At 42.6% G+C, this 22,364-nt stretch overlaps 1 protein-coding gene across 1 annotated transcript in view; it reads right to left on the bottom strand.

Moving 5' to 3' along the window:
* ARHGAP15 (Rho GTPase activating protein 15) overlaps positions 1 to 22,364 on the bottom strand; it is a 485,392-nt gene that overhangs the window by 21,668 nt on the left and 441,360 nt on the right. Inside the window, exon 13 of the mRNA XM_081336568.1 lies at positions 17,017 to 17,122. Coding sequence (XP_081192694.1) covers positions 17,017 to 17,122 — 106 coding nt within the window. The remainder of the gene's footprint in view (positions 1 to 17,016; positions 17,123 to 22,364) is intronic.

Genomic DNA, 22,364 nt, shown 5'->3' with positions numbered 1-22,364 from the left:
GCCTCTGTTAGGTCCCTGCCATTTTGGTCCTTTATCATGCCCATTTTTGCATGAAACGTTCCTTTCATCTCTCCAATTTTCTTGAAAAGATCTCTGGTCCTCCCTATTCTATTGTTTTCTTCTATTTCTTTACATTGTTCATTTAAGAAGGCATTCTTATCTCTTCTAGCTATTCTTTGGAATTCTGCATTTAATTGGGCATATCTTTCTTTTTCTCCCTTGCCTTTCGCTTCCCTCCTTTCCTCAGCTATTTGCAAAGCTTCCTCAGACAGCCATTTTGCTTTCTTGCATTTCTTTTTCTTTGGGATGGTTTTGGTTGCTACCTGTTGTACAATGTTGCGAACCTCTGTCCATAGTTCTTCAGGCACTCTGTCTATCAGATCTAATTCCTTAAATCTATTTGTCACCTCTACTGTATATTCAACAGGGATATGATTTAATTCATACCTGACTGGCCTAGCGCTTTTCCCTACTTTCTTTAATTTAAGCCTAAACTTTGCAACAAGAAGCTCATGGTCTGAGCCACAGTCAGCTCCTGGTCTTGTTTTTACTGACTGTATAGAGCTTCTCCATCTTTGGCTGCAGAGCATATAGTCAATCTGATTTCTGTGTTGACCGTCTGGTGATGTCCATGTGTAAAGCCGTCTCTTGGGTTGTTGGAAAAGAGTGTTTGCTATGACCATCGTATTCTCTTGACAAAATTCTATCAGCCTGTGCCCTGCTTCATTTTGTACTCCAAGGCCAAACTTGCCTGTTATTCCCGTTATCTTTTGGCTTCCTACTTTAGCATTCCAATCCCCCATGATGATAAGGACATCATTTTTGGGTGTTAGTTCTATAAGGTGCTGTAGGGCTTCATAGAACCGGTCAATTTCATCCTCTTCAGCACTGGTGGTTGGGGCATAGACTTGGACTACTGTGATACTGAATGGTTTGCCTTGGATTCGAACTAAGATCATTCTGTCATTTTGAGGATTGTATCCCAGTACTGCTTTTCCTATTTTTTTATTGACTATGAAGGCTACTCCATTTCTTCTGAGGGATTCTTGCCCGCAGTAGTATACCTGATGGTCATCTGAATTAAATTCACCCATTCCTGTCCATTTTAGTTCGCTGATACCTAAGATGTCGATGTTTAGTCTTGTCATCTCTTGTTTGACCACGTCCAGCTTTCCTTGATTCATGGATCTTACATTCCAGGTTCCTATGGAGAAAAAATCTTTACAGCATCGGACTTTCCTTTCACCACCAGACATATCCACAGCTGAGCGTCCTTTCGGCTTTGGCCCAGTCGCTTCATTCTTTCTGGCGCTACTAGTACTAGTCCTCTGCTCTTCCCCAGTAGCATATTGGACGCCTTCCGACCTGAGGGGCTCATCTTCCAGCGTCATATCGTTTTGCCTTTTAGTACTGTCCATAGGGTTTTCATGGCAAAGATACTGGAGTGGCTTGCCATTTCCTTCTCCAGTGGATCACGTTTTGTCAGAACTCTCTGCTATGACCTTTCCGTCTTGGGTGGCCCTGCACGGCATAGCTCATAGCTTCATTGAATTACGCAAGCCCCTTCGCCACGACAAGGCAGTAATCCATGAAGGGGTGCAGGAATTGGGTATGTCTAATCTGATGAAAAGAAAGATTAGGGGGGACATGATAGCCGTCTTCCAATATTTGAGGGGCTGCCACAAAGAAGATGTGGTCAACCTATTCTCCAAAGCACCAGAAGTCCAGGCAAGAAACAATGGATGGAAACTAATCAAGGAGAGAGGCAACCTTAAACAAAGGAGAACTTTCCTAACAGTGAGAACAATTAACCAGTGGAATGACCTGTCACCAGGAGTTGTGGGTGCTGCATCACTGAAGGTTTTTAAGAAGAGATTGGACAACCATTTGTCTGAAATGGTATAGGATCTCCTGCTCAATCAGGGGGTTGGATCAGAAGACCTCCAAGGTCCCTTCCAACTCTGTTATTCCATGTACATCATTCAGCCAAGGCATAACCGCTTACCTATAGATTGAACTGGAACCCACTAGCTATGTAGTGTCAGGTTTCTAACCCTCCCTCTTTCAATGTTGTTTTGGTCAAAAAGTATTTCAGATTCTATACCCACATTGGTAGCTACATTTGAATTGATAAAGTATGTAGTTCCAGGCATGCTGGGCAAAGTATTTTTGATTTGTGATGCCAAGACATTGATTATTCATCAATGATCAGTTTTCAAAAGCAAACTTGAGCATGTATCAACTAAAATTACAACAGCTTATGATATGGACAAAAGATTGTGCTATAGATTCTATTCAGTGAGTTAGAATCTATTAGAAGAAGCTGACAGAGCCTTATGTGTTGTCTGGATTGAACTGCTTGATCTGGGTTTTAAAGCTGCATCTAAAATACCTAATCAAAGCAGATACCCCTTCATATGGAATTCAACAAATAGTGGTTAAGTTTTCTTAAGGATTTCCAAAGAGATGTTCAGCCAATTCCAGTATAGCATTTCTGTCTTTCTGATGCAGAGTTAATACAAATGAAAATGCTATGCAAGAAAATGCAAACATCCACAAAGACTTTGTGAAGAGCGGTAGATTCCAGCAGATGTTTGCTCAGTCCTGGGAAAATATTTCATTGGAATTAGCTCTCTGTGTCAATGACAACTTTTGACAATTGCTGGATTTGCTTCTACAGCAGTGGCCACTTTAAAATCAACCAAGTAGGTGGCCCCTTGGTTTTTTTTTCACCACCATCCCCCCCCTTTTTTTCTTTTTTCTTTTTGGTCTTTGCTAAAGAAAGAAGAAAAGTGAAACTCTGTAGACAGCCTGTAATGATTTTGGGTGGGGAACAGTGGATCTGAAGGAGAGAGAGAAAGAGAGAGAAAGAGAAAGAAGATACAACTTTAACTAACTGCAAATTATTAGTGGAAAAGTAGTCTCAGAAGTATGCTACATCTGAAATATTTTTTGTCACTTGAACATGTGCAGTCCAGAGCCAGCTTCATTCTCCCATTCTAAGGGAACAAACATTTCACATTCACAGATGCTCCTAATTTGGTGTGGTTTGGAGTATAATTTAGATCAAACCTACCCATGTAAATGAGTCAAGGTTTTCTTAATTAGGTGCCTCCAAAGGAAAAATCTGGGACCACATCAGTAGGTGTGGGTGTGGTACCCACAATTCTGGAGTTTTTCCTATGACCAGAGCTTAATGCTGCTTAGGCATATCATCAACATTTTCCCCCTTCAGATTCTCAGGCACAATAATAAATCTGTATGTGGCATAGACATCAAGACGCTGCTTCAGAGAAGCTGCCTAAGAACACCGTCTCTTTGGCAGATGCTGTAAAGGAGGTCATTGTGCTGTGATTTAAGTCTCTCTTTACATTCTCTATTTTATTGCCAGCAGTTTGCTTCCTCTATAAGGAGAGTGCATTCCAGCTAAAACATCTTAACTTTCAGACAAATATAAAGATTTGTAACTATTCATTAAAAAAAATGTCTTGCCTGAGAATTTTGAAGATTACATGAGTTATGAAAAAAAACCTGTTGGCTGAGAAAAATAAAGCTGTTTCTTGATTCTTTGTTAAGTGAAAAAAGTGTTAAGATGCAATTGTTCTTTCCTCCAAGAAAGTCTAGTAATTTTGGTGCCTATATATGGCAGAGATCACTTGATGCAAAACATTTGTTAGATAATTATATTTTAGTACAACAAGATAAATAAGCTGGAGACAATGAGATCTCGCATATTTATCGAGACAACTCCATACAGCTCATGTATGTATGTGGGATTTTGCTCCTGACTTCAGATCAATGGATTGAAGCCATAGCTGACCTCAGTGGGAGCAGTAAGGTTGTCTGTGTTGATTCTGGAAGTGACTCTTGCATGGATGAGATTTATAACAAAATATTTGACTCTAAGATGGTTTCAAGAGTGTCTTCAGTGCAGAGTAAAAATTATATAAAACATGAGTTATCCGATCAGGCTTTGATGGAGAAGGGAAGCTCTATTTTCAGGAAGAAATTAATACGCCATCTTGCTTGGTGGTTTGATTAAAAGATAATATCAAATCAATATTTGTGAATCCTGAGCATTGGGGAACTTGGATTCTGTGGTTCTTTGAGTGATTTTTCTGCTTAGTTGCAGGATCTGATGGATTTGCACTGTGCTTGCCTAGTTCTTATAGCAAAAATCAATGCAAAATGCAATGAGGGGTTTCTAGCAGTGATTATTATGAGTGCACCTCACACTAAAGCTTGATTTAGATTTGTCCACAACTGTGCATAGGCATCAACGCATATCTATGCTGCGAAGGGTTCAATGGGTAAGTGTAGGTTGCAGATGGTTGCAGACAGGGCAACGCACAGACCTCCCAAATCTCAACTACGTGTTGTGTGGAGATGCGTGTCCTGCATGCTGATTGGTTGACCCAACTTCCTGTTGAGAGTGCTTTCTTATTTGAGTACCCCCTAGCCAGAATGTTAACAATTGCAGAAGTATAAATGCAACAGCTATGCAGCCATCTTCGAACGCCAGGCACATACATTCCCTAACTTGCAATGATGCAGAAGTTTAACATAGGTGTAACACTTCCCCTATGGTCCTACTGATTTCAGAAGAATTTTTCTGTTTAAGCCATGGAATGGACACTTTTTGCCTCTGAAGTACTATGGGAAAATATTAAAAATATTGTATTGCATCTATCTTTGGTAAAACCTTCAGATACATTTAGATAATAAGTGCTAATATTTATTCAGAAAACTAGAGTCAGTTTGGTCTAGTGGCTAAGGCACCAAGCCAGAAACTAGGAGACTGTGTGTCTAGTCCTGCCTCAGGATGAAAGCTGGCTGGCTGACTTTGGGTCAATCATTCTCTCTCAGCCCAACCCAACTCACAGATTTGTTGTGGGGAAAATTGGAGGAGAAAGGAGTATTAGGTATGTTTGCTGGCTAGAGTTATTTATAAAAATAAAAGGGTGGTGGTGGTAAAACAATCTTTAAAAACCTTTTATGTGTTATGAAGGTTTGAAATCCACTAACTGGAGGATGAGAACATTGCAGGTGGTTTTGGAAGCGGACAACATATCATTCAAATGACATGGCAGAGCCTTGGTGGTGCAGTGGGCTAATGCCTCCTTAAGTAACACCAGCTGCCTGCAATTAGTGCAGGTTCGCGTCCCACCAGGCTCAAGGTTGACTCAGCCTTCCATCCTTCCGAGGTAGGTAAAATGAGAACCCAGATTGTTGGGGGCAATAAGCTGACTTTGTAATAATGCCGCTTGGGGGGGGGGGCGAAAGCCCTAATAAGCAGGCATATACATAGAATGAAGGCTATTGCTAAGCACATTTGATTTGTGCTTAGATTGTAAGCCGCCCTGAGTCTTCGGAGAAGGACGGGATATAAATGGGATTAAAATAAAATAAATAAAATAAATAAATTTGATTTATCTAGTAAAATGTTGCTGGAAAAATTACTTTTACAACTTCTTGTAATTCTTCAGACCTATAAATTCACAACAAAATTCTAAAAGGCCCTTCACAGATTGTGTTTGACATATCTTTTGAATTCCCAACATTTTGAACATTACTTTGAGTATCTTTGCTCCTAGCTCTGCATAAATAGCATTCTCCTGTACACTTGGAGGAATTCAGAGGCATTTTAAAAGTGCCATCTCCCGTCAATGCCACCATTCTTATAACAGAATCTAAACTATCTATTCTAATCACAGGAGATGGTGGTAAGCAATTTGTGACATTATTTTATTTTATTAACACACATACACAATCCTTAAGAATTTAACCTCTTCTTTTGGATTTACATGGGGGGGATAACTGAAAACAAGTTTAAAATATCTATATTGGCCTGATCCCGCTGAAACCGACTTAAACAATAGAAGTCACATGGATACCGTGCATTTTTATTTCCACCAAAACATGATAGCAATGGAAATTTTGCAGACTTTGCTAAGTGTTCCTAGCTGTCATACAATAGCTTTATTTTTTGATTTATCCACAGCATTCTGCATATCGCTGCCGAACCTGTCATCACATTGTCATTGCTTCCTTTTCCTGAACTACTGTTGCATTCTTCTTAGATGTGTGCTGTTGGCTGAGATATATAATAGGTAAAAATAAATCTACTTTGTTAAATATAGTTTCCAGAAATGAGAACTGTGTAATAAAACCAGCATAAGATATCATGTTCTATTGCTCTAATTTCAACCCTGCAGGTTTTTGTTTTCTTTGTGATGCCTGGAAAAATGTGAAGATAAAGACAAATTTCTGAAAAGAGAAGAAGGCACTTGAGTTCTGTATAGGCCCATGTTTAGTGTTAACAGTGGCACCGGTGGGTGGGTGAGTGTTTTGGTGTTTTATTTTCCCCTCTTTTTTCCCCCGATAAAATTTCTTTGCTCTGTACAAAAGGACAGTAAAATTGACCGAAGGCATGATTAACAGAGCAAAGAGCATGGATGGCACGATAGAAAAAGGGTGAGAATTGCCTGCCTGGCAAAAAGAGAGAGAGAGAAAAAAAATGCTTGGATGTGCATAGGAATGCTGCCCTGCAGTGAAATGCAACTATCTTTAAAACATTAAAAAGCTGGAATGAGCAAGCTTCTGAAAAATCAAAGGTGAAGTAAAAGGAATTGGATTCTGTTTGGCAAAGCTGCCAGATAGGCCACAGGAAGTGGCTCACATGATAAACCAGGAGGCAACTGTAAGCTCCTCTGACAATGTGCCCGAAGGTTTCTTGCCAAAAAGACAGATGCCATTGCTGGAAAACTCCGCCATCATTGGGCATGTGGACTCAATGCTTTCCACTTAAAGAAGGGAGGAGAAGGAGGAGGAGGAGATAACAGAGATCCATCCTCATCCGAATCATTACATTTGAATGTTGTTTCATTTTAAAAGCGAACTCTTCGACAAAATGCTGTCACCTCCTTGCCAGATTCATTGTTGGAGTTAGAACCAGGATCCTATTTGAGAGTGCATTATTCAGAGCGACGTACTGTACCAAATGCGCCAAGGGTTTCCTCTCCCTTCCTAGATCCTAACCTTTTCAGTATCAATAAATCAATATCCTACTGCTTCTTTGTCATAATTTTGATTTGTCCCCCTGACACGTGACCACATTTTATTGATAGTCCCTTGTGCATGCAACTGGAACATTTCTCAGGCTCTGCAGTACTGAATCAGTAGCTCAGCGGTGAACTTTATTGCTCTAGGGAACCTTTTTCAAAAGGAGAGCACATTTTATAAACCCCCTTAGAAGCAAGTTTTCTCCCTTGGATCAGAATCCAGAGTTAACGGGATGCCAGGACAGGAAAGTCAAATAATCTTTCTTAGCTTCCACCCAGAATCTTGGAAGCCAGAGATCTTTTGAGTTGACAGGACATACATCAGTTGGATTTTAACCAGCTGTAAGAAATTAAAAGAGGGGACCTTTTAGAGTATACCCTCTTGATTTTTCATAGTATTCTAAGAACTGGAAATCTACAAATCATAAAACTGCTGGAGTGGAAGGAATTGAAACCTTCTTTGAATTGCTCAAATCCATGACTTACAAATGGTGGCACACTTCTGCTTATATGAGCTACAATCAAAGAAGATGGAAAAGTACAAAACAAAGTAAAATGAAACAAAGAAACGACCCAAGAAAATACTAGCTAGATGTGGATCAACAAGAAATGGGTTTTTTTGAAAGCTTAAAAAAATAGCATGCATATATATGTAGATCTTTGGTCATTCGGGTTTTCCCCCACGTAGAATTGGAGGTATCAGGGCAACGTTTCGACGAAATCTCATCCGTCATCCTCAGGCTGGTGACTTCAGCTTCGTTCTTCTGGGAGAAGTGTGTGGTAGTGGCTGTTTTTTCTTCTTTTTTAAACTGCCAGAGTGGGTGTGTTCTGTGAGTGGAGGTGTGCTCTGATTGGGTGGGGGGGGTGTTAGCTGTGTTCTGATTGGGTGGGAGTGTGTTTTGAATGGGGGTTGTGTTCTGATTGGGTGGGGATGTGTTTTGAGTGGATGGGCTGGTCTCAGCTGCCAGCCTTAGACCTGAACTGGTGAGTTGTGCTGCTTTTGTTCGGCTCCGTGTTTGTGGTGGTGCCATGTTTTTATAGTGGGTGTCAGTTTGCTTATTGTGTGGTTTGGAGGGGTTTAAAGTGGCTAATGTTGCAGCTGTAGTTAGGTTTCTGTTTTGTGGTTGTGTGTCGTTATCGTTGTGGGTTTGGATTTGCTTTTTGAATGGTTGTGTGGTGGTGATGTCATGTGATGTTATCATGAGTTTGGGTCTGGTATCATTCTTGGTGGTTGGGACTCATCTGTCAATCAAGGCGGGTTTCCAAATGGCTGGTAGGCGAGAGGTATCATCTCGTTTGTTCATGCTGTGAGGGCATTTTTCTATCTCGATGGCTTCTCTGATTATTCTGTTGTTAAAATGTTTGATTTTGGCGATAGTTCTGGTTTTTTTATTTTTATTTATTTATTTATTTAATTGGATTTATATACCGCCCTTTCCCGAAGGACTCAGGGCGGTTTACAGGGTATTTAAAACAAGAAATACAAAAGTTAAAAACAATTAAAAATAATTACAACAGTCCCTGAAAAAGTAAAAAAACAAAACAATTAAAATTAAAATTAAAATTCTCAGCCTGGGCCAGAGAGCTCGAAGAGCCAGGTCTTCAGGTCCTGGCGGAATGAACGGAGGTCGGGGGCAGTCCTAAGCTCCACGGGCAGCTGGTTCCAGAGGGCAGGCGCACCCACTGAGAAGGCCCTCCCCCTGGGTGTTACCCACCGGCAATCTTTTACTGGCGGCACCCTGAGAAGACCCTCCCTGTGGGAGCGCACTGGACGAAGGGAACTTGATGCTGGCAGCAGGTGTTCCCTCAGATATCCCGGACCCAAGCCATTTAGGGCTTTATAGGAAATCACCAGCACCTTGAATCTCACCCGGAGGGCAACCGGAAGCCAATGCAGCTCGCGGAGTAGAGGTGTTACATGGGAGTATCGGGAAACCCCCATCACAACTCACGCGGCTGCATTCTGCACCAGCTGAAGCCTCCGAGTGGTCCTCAAGGGCAGCCCCATGTAGAGAGCGTTGCAGTAGTCTAAACGGGAGGTCACGAGCGCATGAGTGACTGTGCGTAGGGCATCTCGGTCCAGGTAGGGTCGCAACTGGCACACCAGGCGAACCTTGGCAAAAGCCCCCCTGGTCACGGCTCCTATATGGTCTTCAAAATTGAGCCGCGAGTTAAGGAGGACACCCAAGTTGCGAGTCCTATCAATGGGGGGTAACACCTCACCCCCCCATCATTAGAGATGGAATAGTCTGGTTGACCCAAGATGCCGGTATGCACAGCCACTCAGTCTTGGCAGGATTGAGACGAAGCCTGTTTCTCCCCATCCAGACCAGGCAACGGGACATCACGGCGAGGGCATCACTGGGTTGGTTCGGGGTGGAGAAAAAAAGTTGGGTATCATCAGCGTACTGATGATACCCCACCCCGAAACCACGAATGATCTCGCCCAACGGCTTCATATAGATGTTGAACAGGAGGGGCGAGAGAACCAACCCCTGAGGAACTCCACAAATGAGAGGCCTCGGGGCGGACCTCTGCCCTTCCATCAACACCAACTGTGAGCGGCCCAGGAGATAGGAGGAGAACCACCGCAAAACAGTGCCTCCCACTTCCAACCCCCTGAGATGCCGCAGTAGGATACCATGGTCAATGGTATCAAAAGCCGCTGAGAGATCTAATAGGACTAGGACAGAGGAACAACCCCTGTCCCGAGCTTGCCAGAGATCATTCACCAGCGCAACCAATGCTGTCTCCGTGCTGTGTCCGGGCCTGAAACACAATTGGTACGGGTCCAGATAATCAGTTTCCTCCAGGAACAGAGGAAGCTGATGCGCCACCACACTCTCAACAACCTTCGCCAAAAAGCAAAGGTTGGAGACTGGACGATAATTATTTAAAACCGCCGGGTCCAGGGCAGGCTTTTTGAGGAGGGGTCTCATCACCGCCTCCTTCAAGGCAGCGGGGAAGACACCCTCCTTCAAAGAAGCAGTTATTACTGCCTGGAACCAGCCTCGTGTCTCCTCCCGGGCCGCATAAACCAGCCAGGAGGGGCACGGATCCAACAAACAGGTGGTGGAGCTCAGCCTCCTCATGATCCTGTCCACATCATCAGGGGAAACAGCATCGAACTCAGTCCAGATAACATGCTCAAGACCGTCCGATTCCTCCACGTCAGACTCCGCCCAGTCAGAGTCCAGGCCGGCCCGGATCTGAGTGATTTTGTCCGTCAGATTAATACTAAACTCCTCAGCCCGTCTCTGTAAGGGATCCTCCCTCACCTCCTTGTTAAGGAGGGAGAGAGTCACCCTAAACAGGGCGGCCGGGCAATTATCTGCGGACGCGATGAGGGCAGCGAAGTAATTAGACTTCGCTGTCCTCATCGCCACAAGATAAGACCTTATAAAGGTTCTTAGCTGCAATCAGTCAGATTCGGATTGGCTGGACCTCCAACCACTCTCTAGACCCTGTCTCCGACGCTTCATCTCCCGGAGCTCTGCAGAAAACCATGAAGCCCAGCAGGATCTGCGCTGGGTCAGAGGTCGCATGGGTACAACACAGTCAAGTGCCCTGGTGGCCGCCCTTTCCCAGGCATCCACCAAAGCATCGACTGGGCTGTGGGTGAGGGTGATGGGTATAGAACCAAGCGCCATCTGGAACCGTTCCGGGTCCATTAGGTGCCTGGGGCGGAACTACCTGGTCGGTTCCGCCGCCCAGCGGTGGGGGGTGGCATAACGGAAGACCAGCCACAGGAGGTGATGATCTGACCATGACAGGGGAACAATGGTTGGAGAACCCCCTCCCAGATCATCCAACCACTGTCCAGACAGGAACACCAGGTCGAGGGTATGACCCCCCACATGAGTCGGGCCCTGAATTACTTGGGTCAGGCCCATGGCCATCATGGAAGCCATGAACTCCCGAGCTAACTCAGACGACCCTCCCAGTAAAGGCAAGTTGAAGTCCCCCAGAACTATAAGCCTGGGGAACTCCACCGCCAACCCTGAGAGGGTGTCGAGCAGCTCGGGCAGGGCTGTTGCCACACAGCTGGGCGCCAGGTATGTGAGCAAGAAGCCCAACTGAGCCCGAGGGCCACATCTCAGGAGGAGGGACTCATTCCTGGCCATCTGGACAATGGTGGTCTCCCGCGGGCATAAAGTCTCCCGGACAACCACCGCCACCCCACCACCCCTACCCTGAGCCCGTGGCTGGTGTAGCACATGGAAACCTGGAGGGCATAACTCGGTCAGAGGAACCCCTCCCTCCGAGCCCAGCCAAGTCTCCGTGATGCATGCCAGATCCGCACATTCCTCCTCGATCAAATCCTGAATGAGGGGAGCCTTGTTAACGACAGATCTGGCATTAAAATAAGCCAGCCTAATCTCAGGGGCCTGATCACCCTCATCCCTGGGCAAAAGGGTGCTAACCGGAGGGTCAGAGCGTGCCACCGCACGCAGATCACGGGGGCGCGATCCCAGATGTTGATGCGGCCCTCTGTGCAACCACCTGCTGCCATTCCTTATCGTCATGGGGATTTGAAGCCCCACCCCAACATTCACAGAACCAGCAACCACCTCCCCCAACCCCATCTCGTCGGGACCCCTAACAGGCCCAGACTGAGTGCCGGTTAATAATTCCCTCCCCACCCTACTATCCCTCCCCCTCCCTAACCTTTTAAAATAATCGGCTAAAAATGTATCAGGGGCCTCTTAATATGTCTCAACTCGAGGCCCCTGTCTAAGCCCGGCCACCTCTCGGAGTCCCAACAATTGGGCTTGTCATTAAGGGGAGTGTGGAAACAGGCAGCTGGCCATGCCCAGGAGGGAGAAACCCCACTGAGGGCATACATATCAGCTCCAGAGTAATGGAAACAAACCATGCAGCGATAAAATGTCCACATAGGGCAGATATTACAAATATTACAATGGGTGATTCGATGGAATGATGGTATTCAGATGGAATAATATTGAGTCCAGTAGGCATGTCTCTCAGTCCACTAGTCCAGCTCAGTTCTCACCTGAGCTGGCGATCAGAAAGGAAGCCCCAGCCGTTCTCTCACTCCAGCTGAGGAGTCCAAATCAATTTCAGGTCCCATGGCTTTAAAGTGTTGGAACAGGGATGAAGTTTGTTCTCCCTTTCTGAGTAAGTTCCTGTGCTCTTCAATGCGTGCACTTATTCTTCTGTTGGTCTGTCCGATGTATGTGGTGGGGCAGGTGGTGCATGGGATTTCGTATACTCCTTGGTTTTCTAACCCAATTATGTCTTTGGGGTTTCTTAGGATGGTGGATATTTTTCTGTCTGTGTAGAATGCTGTTTTGATGTTGTGTTTTTGGAGGATCTTGCTGATTCTGTCTGTGGTCCCTTTTAAGTATGGGAGGAGGGCTTTGCCATTTTCTTGTTCTCTGTCTTGGTTTTTTGTGGGTGCCTCTCTTTGGATTAAGTTGGTAATCATGTTTCTTTGGAATCCGTTGGCTGTTAGTACATTAGTGAGAGTGTGTAGTTTGGTTTTTAGGTGTTGTTCGTCAGCTAGGTGTTTTGTTCTGGAGATGAGTGTCTTGGCTACGGAGTTGATCTGTGCTGGGTGGTGGTGTGTGAGTGCGTTCAGATAGCGGTTTGTGTGTTTTTTTTTATGGTAGATAGTGTGTCCTAGGGAGCCGTTGGATTTCTTGTAGACTAAGACGTCAAGGAAGGGAAGTTGATTGTTAGCTTCTGTTTCCATGGTGAATTGTATTTTGGGGTGTAGGTGTTCTGTACCAGCCTGCTACCGGCCCTGCAGAAAAGGCAGGGACAACCCCTTTTACAAGAAGGCAAGAGGCTGGAACTAAGCCTTCCAAATTTATGGACACAAAAGCAAACAGAACAAGACACGAACCATGAAACAGGAGCTATTCAAACGGTTGCCTTCAGCAAACCAGCCCTCCCACGCATTCCCCTTTTAAACAGTTCAGGGCGTGGCTTCTCTCTGCCTCCTTCCGAGGTGCCCCATTGCCTTCCTCTGTTTACTCCTGATTGACTGCCTCCTGCGTCGGGCGTCCTTGAACAGGGCCAGCTGTGGGTCATCTTCATCCACGCTGTCAGGCTCACACAGCTGGGTCTGTGTCGTAACCAGGTGGGAGGGGCCTGGCTGAGGGCTCTCATCAGCAAGCTCTCCAACACCCTCAGCAACCTCTCCAACACTCCCTCCTCCTCCTCTGAATCGTCCGACCCAACTGCCAAACCCACAGGGTGACCCTGAATCACAACAGTAGGCTGTTGAGGTGTGTGAGGAAGTCATCCAGTTTTTCTTTGCCATGTGGCCAGATTACGAAGGTCTCATCTACGTATCTGAGCCAGAGTTTGGGTTTGTGGTTGGATTTTTCTAGAGCGAGGGTTTCAAAGTGTTCCATGTAGAGGTTTGCGATGACAGGCGAAAGGGGTGATCCCATGGGTGCTCCTTCCATTTGTTTGTATCTTTGTCCATTGTAGATGAAGTATGTGTTTGATAGGCAGTGGTTGGTCAGATCTAGGATGTGTTTTGGGGGGTTGTATTTATTTAGGATAGCTGTCAAGGCTTCTTTGATTGGCACTTGGGTGAAGAGGGATATGACATCGAAGCTCACAAGTAGGTCACAGGGCTGTAAGTTTAGTTTACTTATGATCTCTATGAATTGGAATGAGTTTTGTACATGTGAGGTGATGGAATTTGCGTAAGGCTGTAGTTGTTTGGCAAGAAATTTGGCTAGATTTTGTAGAGGTGAGCCTATGGAGCTGACTATGGGTCTGAGTGGGGTTCCTTCTTTGTGTATCTTGGGCAGACCATAGAGCTTAGGACATCTGGATGATTTTTCTCTGGGAATGATTGTTTGCTGGATCTCTTCACTGATGGGGGTGGCTTTTATTTTGGATTTTGTGGTTTTTTTCCAGGTAGGTGGTGGGATCTGTCTTGAGAAGTTTGTATGTGGAGTCTCGGAGTAGGTTGGATAATTTGGTATGGTAGTCAGATGAGTTCATTACCACCGTGGCGTTGCCTTTGTCTGCTGACAGAATGATTATGCTGGTGTCTTTTTTTAGGTTAAGTAGTGCTGTCTGTTCCTCTTTGGGTAAGTTGCTTTTGGGTGGTTTGCTGGTGCAGAGGATGTTGGTAACTTCGAGTCTGATTTTGTTGGCGTCGTCAGGGTTAATTTTGGTCAGGCTGGATTCGACTCCGCATATAATGGTTTCCGTGGGAATGTGTTTGGGAGCGACTGCAAAATTAAATCCTTTAGACAGGACGTTGGTTTCGGCTTTGGTGAGAATCCTATCTGAGATGTTGTGCACAGTTTGTTTCATGTATTGCTGTGAGAGAGGAGGGGTTTGTTTCTGGCATTCTTTTAGTGTTCGGAGTTTATTGGTTTGTGTGTCTGTTTTGTAGGCAGTCTCTGTTTCAGCTCTCCAGACAGCGATTTGTTTGAATTTGTCCCAAAGTGTGGGGTGGATCTTGTTGCTGAGTTTGAGGTGAAGTGTGAGGAGGTCTCTGTTGATTCGGTCGAAACGTTGCCCTGATACCTCCAACTCTACGTGGGGAAAAACCCGAATGACCAAGGATCTACATACAAACACCTGCTAAAACCTCAGAATATATATATTCTGGATGTTTGGTCATTCGGGTTTTTCTCCGCGTAGAACTAAAGGTGTAGGAGCAATGTTTCGACGAAATCCCATCCGTCATCATCAGGCTAGTGGCTTCAGCTTCCTTCTTCTGGGAAAACCTCAGAAAACAAATATATATATATATATATATATATATATATATATATATATATATATATATATATATATATTTGTTTACTGTGTGTGTGTGTGTGTATATACACTGTATATATACAGTGACCAAAGATCCACACTGTATATACTGTATATACTGTGTATACTGTATATATATATATTGTATTATTACAACTTTTAATTGATTTCTTCCTTTGCAGATTTCTCCTCCCGCTATATTTCTTAATGCAATAAGTATAGCTTACAAATTGCAAGGTAACATTGGGATTGTCTGCCTAATGTTCACAATCCTGTAAAATTCAAAGTATTGCTTCTGACAGAAATAGCAACGTACTGTAAGGAACGCATAAAAAGAAGGCAGACCTTAAAGCATCAAACTGCCACGTTTTCAACATAAAGGTTGCACCAACACCTTGAACTGAGCCCGGAAAACAAATGAACAGTTTGTAACACAGACATACCTTGATCAAAATGCCTCCTTCTCACTAGCAATCCTACTGCCGCATTTCGTACCCATTGTAATTTTCAGACATTTTTCAAGGGCAGCACTACTTAGTGTGTATTACAGCAGTCTAATCAGGGAACTAAAGCATGAATGACTGGTAGATGGTCATAGCTTAGCAATAAAATATGGCTAACTAATTAGTAGGTGCTTCATAAGTTTTTAGAAAGCTGAATATCTTTTTTGTATCTCATGGTTTTTCAAAGGGCTGCAACAACAGTATACATTTCTTGCCTGATGAAACCCAATTCAGTTCGTTTTCATTTTTAACAAATCTGAGAAGTGATAACAAGGACATTATCAATAAATTATATTACACCAGTAACATAGTAACTAAGCAAATAATAAGTTCTGACTAAAGGGCACAATGGCAAACCTTTCTTAAGGCTAAATTCAATAGCAATTATTTTTAATAATAAAAAAAGCAAAAGAGATGAAACAAGATCCGATTTGTCCAAGAAAGAAAAAGCAACACTTTTCTAATAACAGCTATTGATACAAGTCAGGTCTTAATTATCTCACTTGTTTTATTTCTGATGAAATTAGTAGCTATATCTTTGATTCCCCCCCCCCCCCTGTAATATAAATCAAACAGCTCAGTCTAGATGGGGATCCTTATATTGGAAGGGCTTTAATGCTTTGATTCTTGCTGCGGCCCAGTTGGAATTAGTTTCAAGAGATCACTTCTGGTAGTGTAAATAGCAGGCCAAAAATAGTTAATTTGGAACAGGATGCTCAGGAGGTCAAACTATAAATCAGTGGTTTTTAAAGTGGGGATAATTTGGGGCATATCCTGGGGGTAATGGAGCAATTTGTAATTGCTTGTTTGTGAGTCAAGGATCCAGTTTGGGACTGCTATCTTACAGGTGCTGGAGTAAAACAACACAACCTGTCTTTGTGAGGCTAATGACATTATTTGAACTGGGGAAAAGCTGAGATAAATTGATGGGAGCTCATTCTGTCATGTTGCCCACTCTCAGGTTTTGAACTGCTGAGCTGTCAATCAATGGTCATTTGACTTAATGCCCTAACCACATGAATTATCACAGCCCCTGGCTAGGGATACAAAGCTAGGGACACAAGTGGAGTCTTGAATGTGAATGTGGGTTCACTTGTATCCCTTGGTTAGGGATATGAGTGAAGCCACATTCAAGATATGCCCCACCGCCATTGCTTAGAATCATCATAACATAAAGGTTCTACAAACTCTTTTATATGGTGTATGTATGTATGTATGTATGTACAGTATGTACGTACATATGTATGCCTGCATGTATGTATGTATGTATGTATCTATCTGTCTGTCTATCTGTCTGTCTATCTATCTATACACACACACACATACACACAGGTACTGTATATATACATGTATTAAAAGACAATGTTTTACTGTCATATTCTCTATATACTGTACCTAACAAAGATGAGGCTAATGAAGATGGCAGTTCAGGCTGCATTTGTCCTTTCCTATGCCAAAATCAGCATAGACTAATATTAAATATACTTTTCCATTTAATTTCCTTATGTCTGAAATCTAGTATGGGACAATCTTTAAAAATGTAACATATTCCACACAAGCAGCTCGATAAGACCTGATTATGTACTGGAAAAGTTCAGCATTGAAGCAATACAGCACGTTACTGAAAACCAGTCTGCCATTTTTGTTTGTAATTCCCGTTTTCTTCTCTAAAGTTTCATAGTTTTTTCACTTACTTTTGCAGATGTGCAAATAGTATTTTCATGGTGTCATGATTTGGCCTGGGCAATTTCTGTACAAGGTCCTTTATGGCTTTCACTTGGCTATCATATTCTTGGATTTCTGAAAGAAGTAAAGAGTTATGGGTGTTACAATAGTATCTGACTAAAGTGTTGCTGCTACCATGGTTGAAACAAACAAATGTGATCTGGAAGCGTGGTTATAGCTGAAGTGCCCCCTGTTTTAAGCATTATTTTCCAATAGAGTGTGTTCACATTTTCATACATGACACAATGAGATTTTTACGTCCACTGATTCACTATAGCCTCCTGAAGTCCCTGTCCCTCAGGGTACCCTCAGGTTAGACAATGGGGACTCTCAAATGTTGAGAGATGCAGCAGGACTCACTGTTGTTGGAGATGCAACAGTGTATTGTGGCTCAGAACAATGGCACTATCTCTGATAAAGTGAGCTGAGATCCATGAAAGCTGAGGCATTATCACGGGGTGCAACTAATGTTATGAATGTGGTTGTTTTTGCTATAGGTGACACACAGAGCTGGCCTTTGGAAGATGGGTCTGAGATAGCAAAGGCCAGGGCATGACCTGTCATGCCAGAATCTCATTTCATGAATTTCCTGAGCAAATACTTTTCTAGCTCTCATGACTTAAAGGAATGGGAACGTAATGGTTTATGCTCTTTCATCTTTTCTCATTATGGAAGATCCAGACTATTTTACAAGTATGAATAATTCCTCATATGTGGAGTTGTTGGTGCTCTATGGTATTATCTAGTCAGGCAATGAAATGTCTGCAAGCAAACAACCAAGTTCAGAGAGCACCGAGGACTCTAAAATTCAACTCTGAGCTACATATATTTTCTTCTATTGAAATTCCCCATCTTATGAAAATAACACACAATTGTCTATATATGTGCACAATCTACCCATTAGGTCTTCTCTCACCCAAAGATAATTAACAGGAAAGCATTTGATTGCATTAACAAGGACGTAATATTAAGTCATTCCCCTGCTCATTACTGACCATATTTTCTATTGAAATACAATTAAGTCATACATTCACTAAGTTTTAATTGGGACATTAGACATATTTTAGCAGCTATTCATACTGCTTTGTAAGTTTTTTTTAACTTTGTAAGTTATATTATAGTTTATGGCGGAGAAAACTCTATGGCACCTTTCAATCCTGCCATATAAAGGATCCTCATCAACCATGGATCCATGAGACAGCAGAGGCCTTGGTCTCAAGGAACTGAGTTCATATCATTTCAGACTGCCATGTCTGATAATTTCCATAATTGAATACTATTTGATTGATAGATCAGAGAAATAACAATAACTTTCTTTTCCAAGACATTCATTTTTACATGGAAGTTTCACATAGAAGTCAAGCAAATGTGTCTTCTATATGAAGTGGTGTGGTTACTGTGCAGATTCATGACCTCAATACAACTTAGGCCAGGGAGGTTATCCTCATACCTAATAAGCATGCCTACCTTATAAGCTTTATTTTATGCTGTGTAATGATTAATTCTTCCTTATGTTGATTTTAGTTCACATCCTCTCCCTTGCTTTTCTATCATTTCATAACTGCCTTTTTGTGGAAAACAATTAGTCAGTAATGAAAGAATGTGAGATTGAGACCTATAATCACTTTTGTGATGTGAAACTTCTTTTAATGTTGTGATAACAACACTGCTGCTGACTGGCTTAGGATAAGCATATTTTCTATATGATTAATGGCTTCCAAGTCTTAAAATATGGTTTCTGGGTAAGATATTTGCATGGGATGTTGAAGCACATATAACTGTGCTTTCATTTTGCAAAAGATAAGATAAAATAAATGTTCAAGGTCCCTGACATAAGGAAACAGTTTTACATGCTGCAGGTTTTAGATAACCTGGATCTTGTGACTGGCTTTATCTAGCATAGGTTTTTAATTTTAAAAAACATTTTCCTAATTACTTAGTTATACTCTGGAAATATTTGGAGAGTTCCAATACGGAAGAGATATTTTCCCACCACAGAAATACTGTGTATCAGAATACTTTGCCTCAGGATTGGAATTAGAATATATTTATTTCATTGTATAATAATTTGGCATAAAGTTTAAAAAAGGGAAAGGGGGCATATATGAAAGACAAAATATCAGGAAATAACCGGAATCTGTAAGGATGGGGTGAGGAAGACTAAGAGACAGAATGAGCACAGCTTGCAATAGATACGAAAAATAACAAACAAACAAACATATTGGGGTATGTGTAGATAAGTCTAGGAAACTTTTCTTAATTGGAAATGATTGCATGATGGCGATGGACAACAGGTAGAAGGCTGAATTGCTAAATTCTTATTTTACATCTGTCCTTTCCCAAAAGGAAAAATATGAACAACTGGTCAATCTGAAGGTATACAATAGGGGACGTAAGAGAAATACAGGTCAAAAAGGAAGTGATAAGAAAACACCTAGATATTCTGAATAAATTTGTTGCCTGGGGTGGATGGATTACTGGGTGCTAAAGGAATTTGCAGATGTATTCTCAAAACCACAGACTTTTATCTTTGAAAACTTCTGGACCACAAGGTGTCAATAGGTTGGGGGGAAAAAACCCAAGATTGCCCACTGTTTAAAAAAGAGGGGAAAAAATTAAACCCAGGAAACTACAGACCAATCAGCTTGTCATCAATACTGAGGAAAATCATAGAAAAGGGAATCAAGGACTAAGTTTCAAACAACTAAAAAAGAACAAGTCAGTTCTGAGTTGGACTTATATAACATGATGATTCCAAAAACTGGGGAGCACAAGGGAACGCCAACTGTGTCATGCATACTCTTACATGGCAAGATTATGTTTGAGCTTACGATTCATTTCTCCCCATATATTTCTTAGTGAAGGAATTGTCAGGCACAAAGTATCAGCACCTTTCATAAAATTGCAGCAAAGACAATTCATTGAAACCTATATACACAAGACTCTAGTCAACTAACAGTCAGCACTAAATGAGCGTTTGAGAAAGGTCAATGGAACTCAAAGGGAGCAAGACATGGGTCTCTTGTACCAATACAAGGACTCTAAACTGATGGTGTGTTTAATTCTGCCCTCCAGCTCTTCCGGCTTTTCTCCTACATTAATCTGGCCTACTTTCCAAGAGGAATGGGGACTGCGCTTCTTAGTCGCACACACATGGGCCAGAAAGTGGTTCTATAAGTTTCTTTCTTCCAATCTCTCTCTTTTTCCCCCTGTGATTTCCCAGAAGGCAAAGAGGCTGTGAAATCCCTATCTCTTTCCTCTACTGGGGTTACAGATAGGATTCCTGGTAAAGGCATCCTTCAGGAAGATAGCAGTGACTGCATAAATTATCAACCATCGAGGCAGGTCGGTGGGCCAGGACGTGTAAACTAAGAGAGGTTCTGGTAGAAGAGGTCTGAGGCCTCTGACCTTTCACTTTGTGGGATTAGTCTACAATACTAAATACATGTGACTGGCAGCTTGAAGTGAAACTTGGGTTCATCATACCTTCATGCAGTCATGTTTGTACTATTGTGCATTGTCATTTCAGTCATCCAGGTTTCATATGGAGATGATCTCAACCCATGGACCGAAAAAGAAATATGGTCATATAAATACATTCCTACTCTCTCCTCAGCATGTGCTCAATGATCTAGTTATATTAATAGTTGTTAGATATAACGAGTCACATGTATGATATAAAGTGCATAAATATTTATTATTTTGGTTCTCAGTTTCTCTCTCTGTTTTCTGGGGAGTGGGGAGCACAAGTGATTATCAGCTACCTTTAAAACAAATGCAGCACTCTTGAAATATTTTGATAGCAATTCCACACAGTGCAAAACTAAAAAAATAAATAAATAGCTGCCCTCCTATAAAAGCTTTGCTATGTTTTTTATTACCTAAAAACCATTCCATTACAAAATGTGGTAATATAAGCTTTAAAGGAGTTGAATGCATTGTCTTAGAGGGGCTCAAGCATCTAGATTTAGGATCAAACATTTCTTTGGCAAAACGATCCCCTCCCCGGACTAAATCTTTATATAGATTGAGAAAGGTGGAATAGACTCCCTATTCTGTCCTTGGCCATCCTACAAAAGCCCCCAAAAGATGTGAATCTGGCTGGATAATTTGAATATTCAGCAAAGTTCAAACTGACTTTTTTTAATATGAACATTTATAAAGTTCTGGCTTTAAAATAAAAAGCTTTATTCCTAGCGAGTATAGTAAAGACAGGGAATTATTTTTATTGACAACCCAAGAACAAATTTTAAAGCATAACAATACAACAATATATCAAATATAAAACCACAATAAACATGTAGAGAAAGCCTGAAACAATTAGTAGTGTAAGGGAGGCATCTATGGCTATTTGGCATCCTTTTTAAAAACAGCTAAACTTTGGCCTCCTAGGAGGAGAACAATAGTTTCCTGGTCAGAATAATAGTTCAGATTTGTAGCAATTCACCTTACAAGTTCTGTTTTCCATTTAGTGTAAATAATGTGTGCTCTACAAGGGGACGCGGTGGCTCAGTGGGTTAGGACGCTGAGCTTGTCGATCGGAAGGTCGGCAGTTTGGCGGGTCGAATCCCGAGTGCCGCGTAACAGAGTGAGCGCCTGTTACTCGCCCCAGCTTCTGCCAACCTAGCAGTTCGAAAGCACGTCAAAATGCAAGTAGAAAAATAGGGACCACTACGGTGGGAAGGTAACAGCGTTCCGTGCGCCTTTGGCGTCTAGTCATGCCGGCCACATGACCACGGAGATGTCCTTGGACAAGCGCTGGCTCTTCGGCTTTGAAACGGAGATGAGCACCGGCCCCTAGAGTCGGAAACGACTAGCACGCATGTGCGGGGGAACCTTTACCTTTACTTTAATGTGTGCTCTAATACCAGGGCTTTTCAACCTTTTCACCCATTGTACCACTTTTAGTATATGGCAACATCCGAGTACCACCAGCGGGCCTAGCAAGGTGTCAAAAAACTGATGATCAAAGGGAAAAAAAAGGAAAAAAGTGATGAAGTATAGGTAGTCCTCAACTTACAACAGTTTGCTTAGTGACTGTTCAAAGTTACAATGGCGCTGAAAAAAGTGTCCCCCAAGCCACAGCCGAGCAAGACACCTGCCTGCCCGCCCAGCAGCGCTCTTCCTCCTGTCTGAGGTTTTCATTGTTTTGAGCATTTCTGTTGAGGATTGGCAGCAGGGGTGGGCTGTGTTTGGTTTTTATCCCCCCTATCTGCTGGGTGGTTGCAGCAGGTTTTGGTCACTTCACATGACCCTGGGACACTGTGACTGTCATAAATATGAATCAGTTGCCAAGCATCTGAATGTAAATCACAAG

The sequence above is a fragment of the Vipera berus genome (genome assembly GCF_964194415.1).
Source record: "Vipera berus genome assembly, chromosome: 1".
Classification (NCBI taxonomy): Eukaryota; Metazoa; Chordata; class Lepidosauria; order Squamata; family Viperidae; genus Vipera; species Vipera berus.
This window is presented reverse-complemented; position numbering and strand designations above follow the sequence as displayed.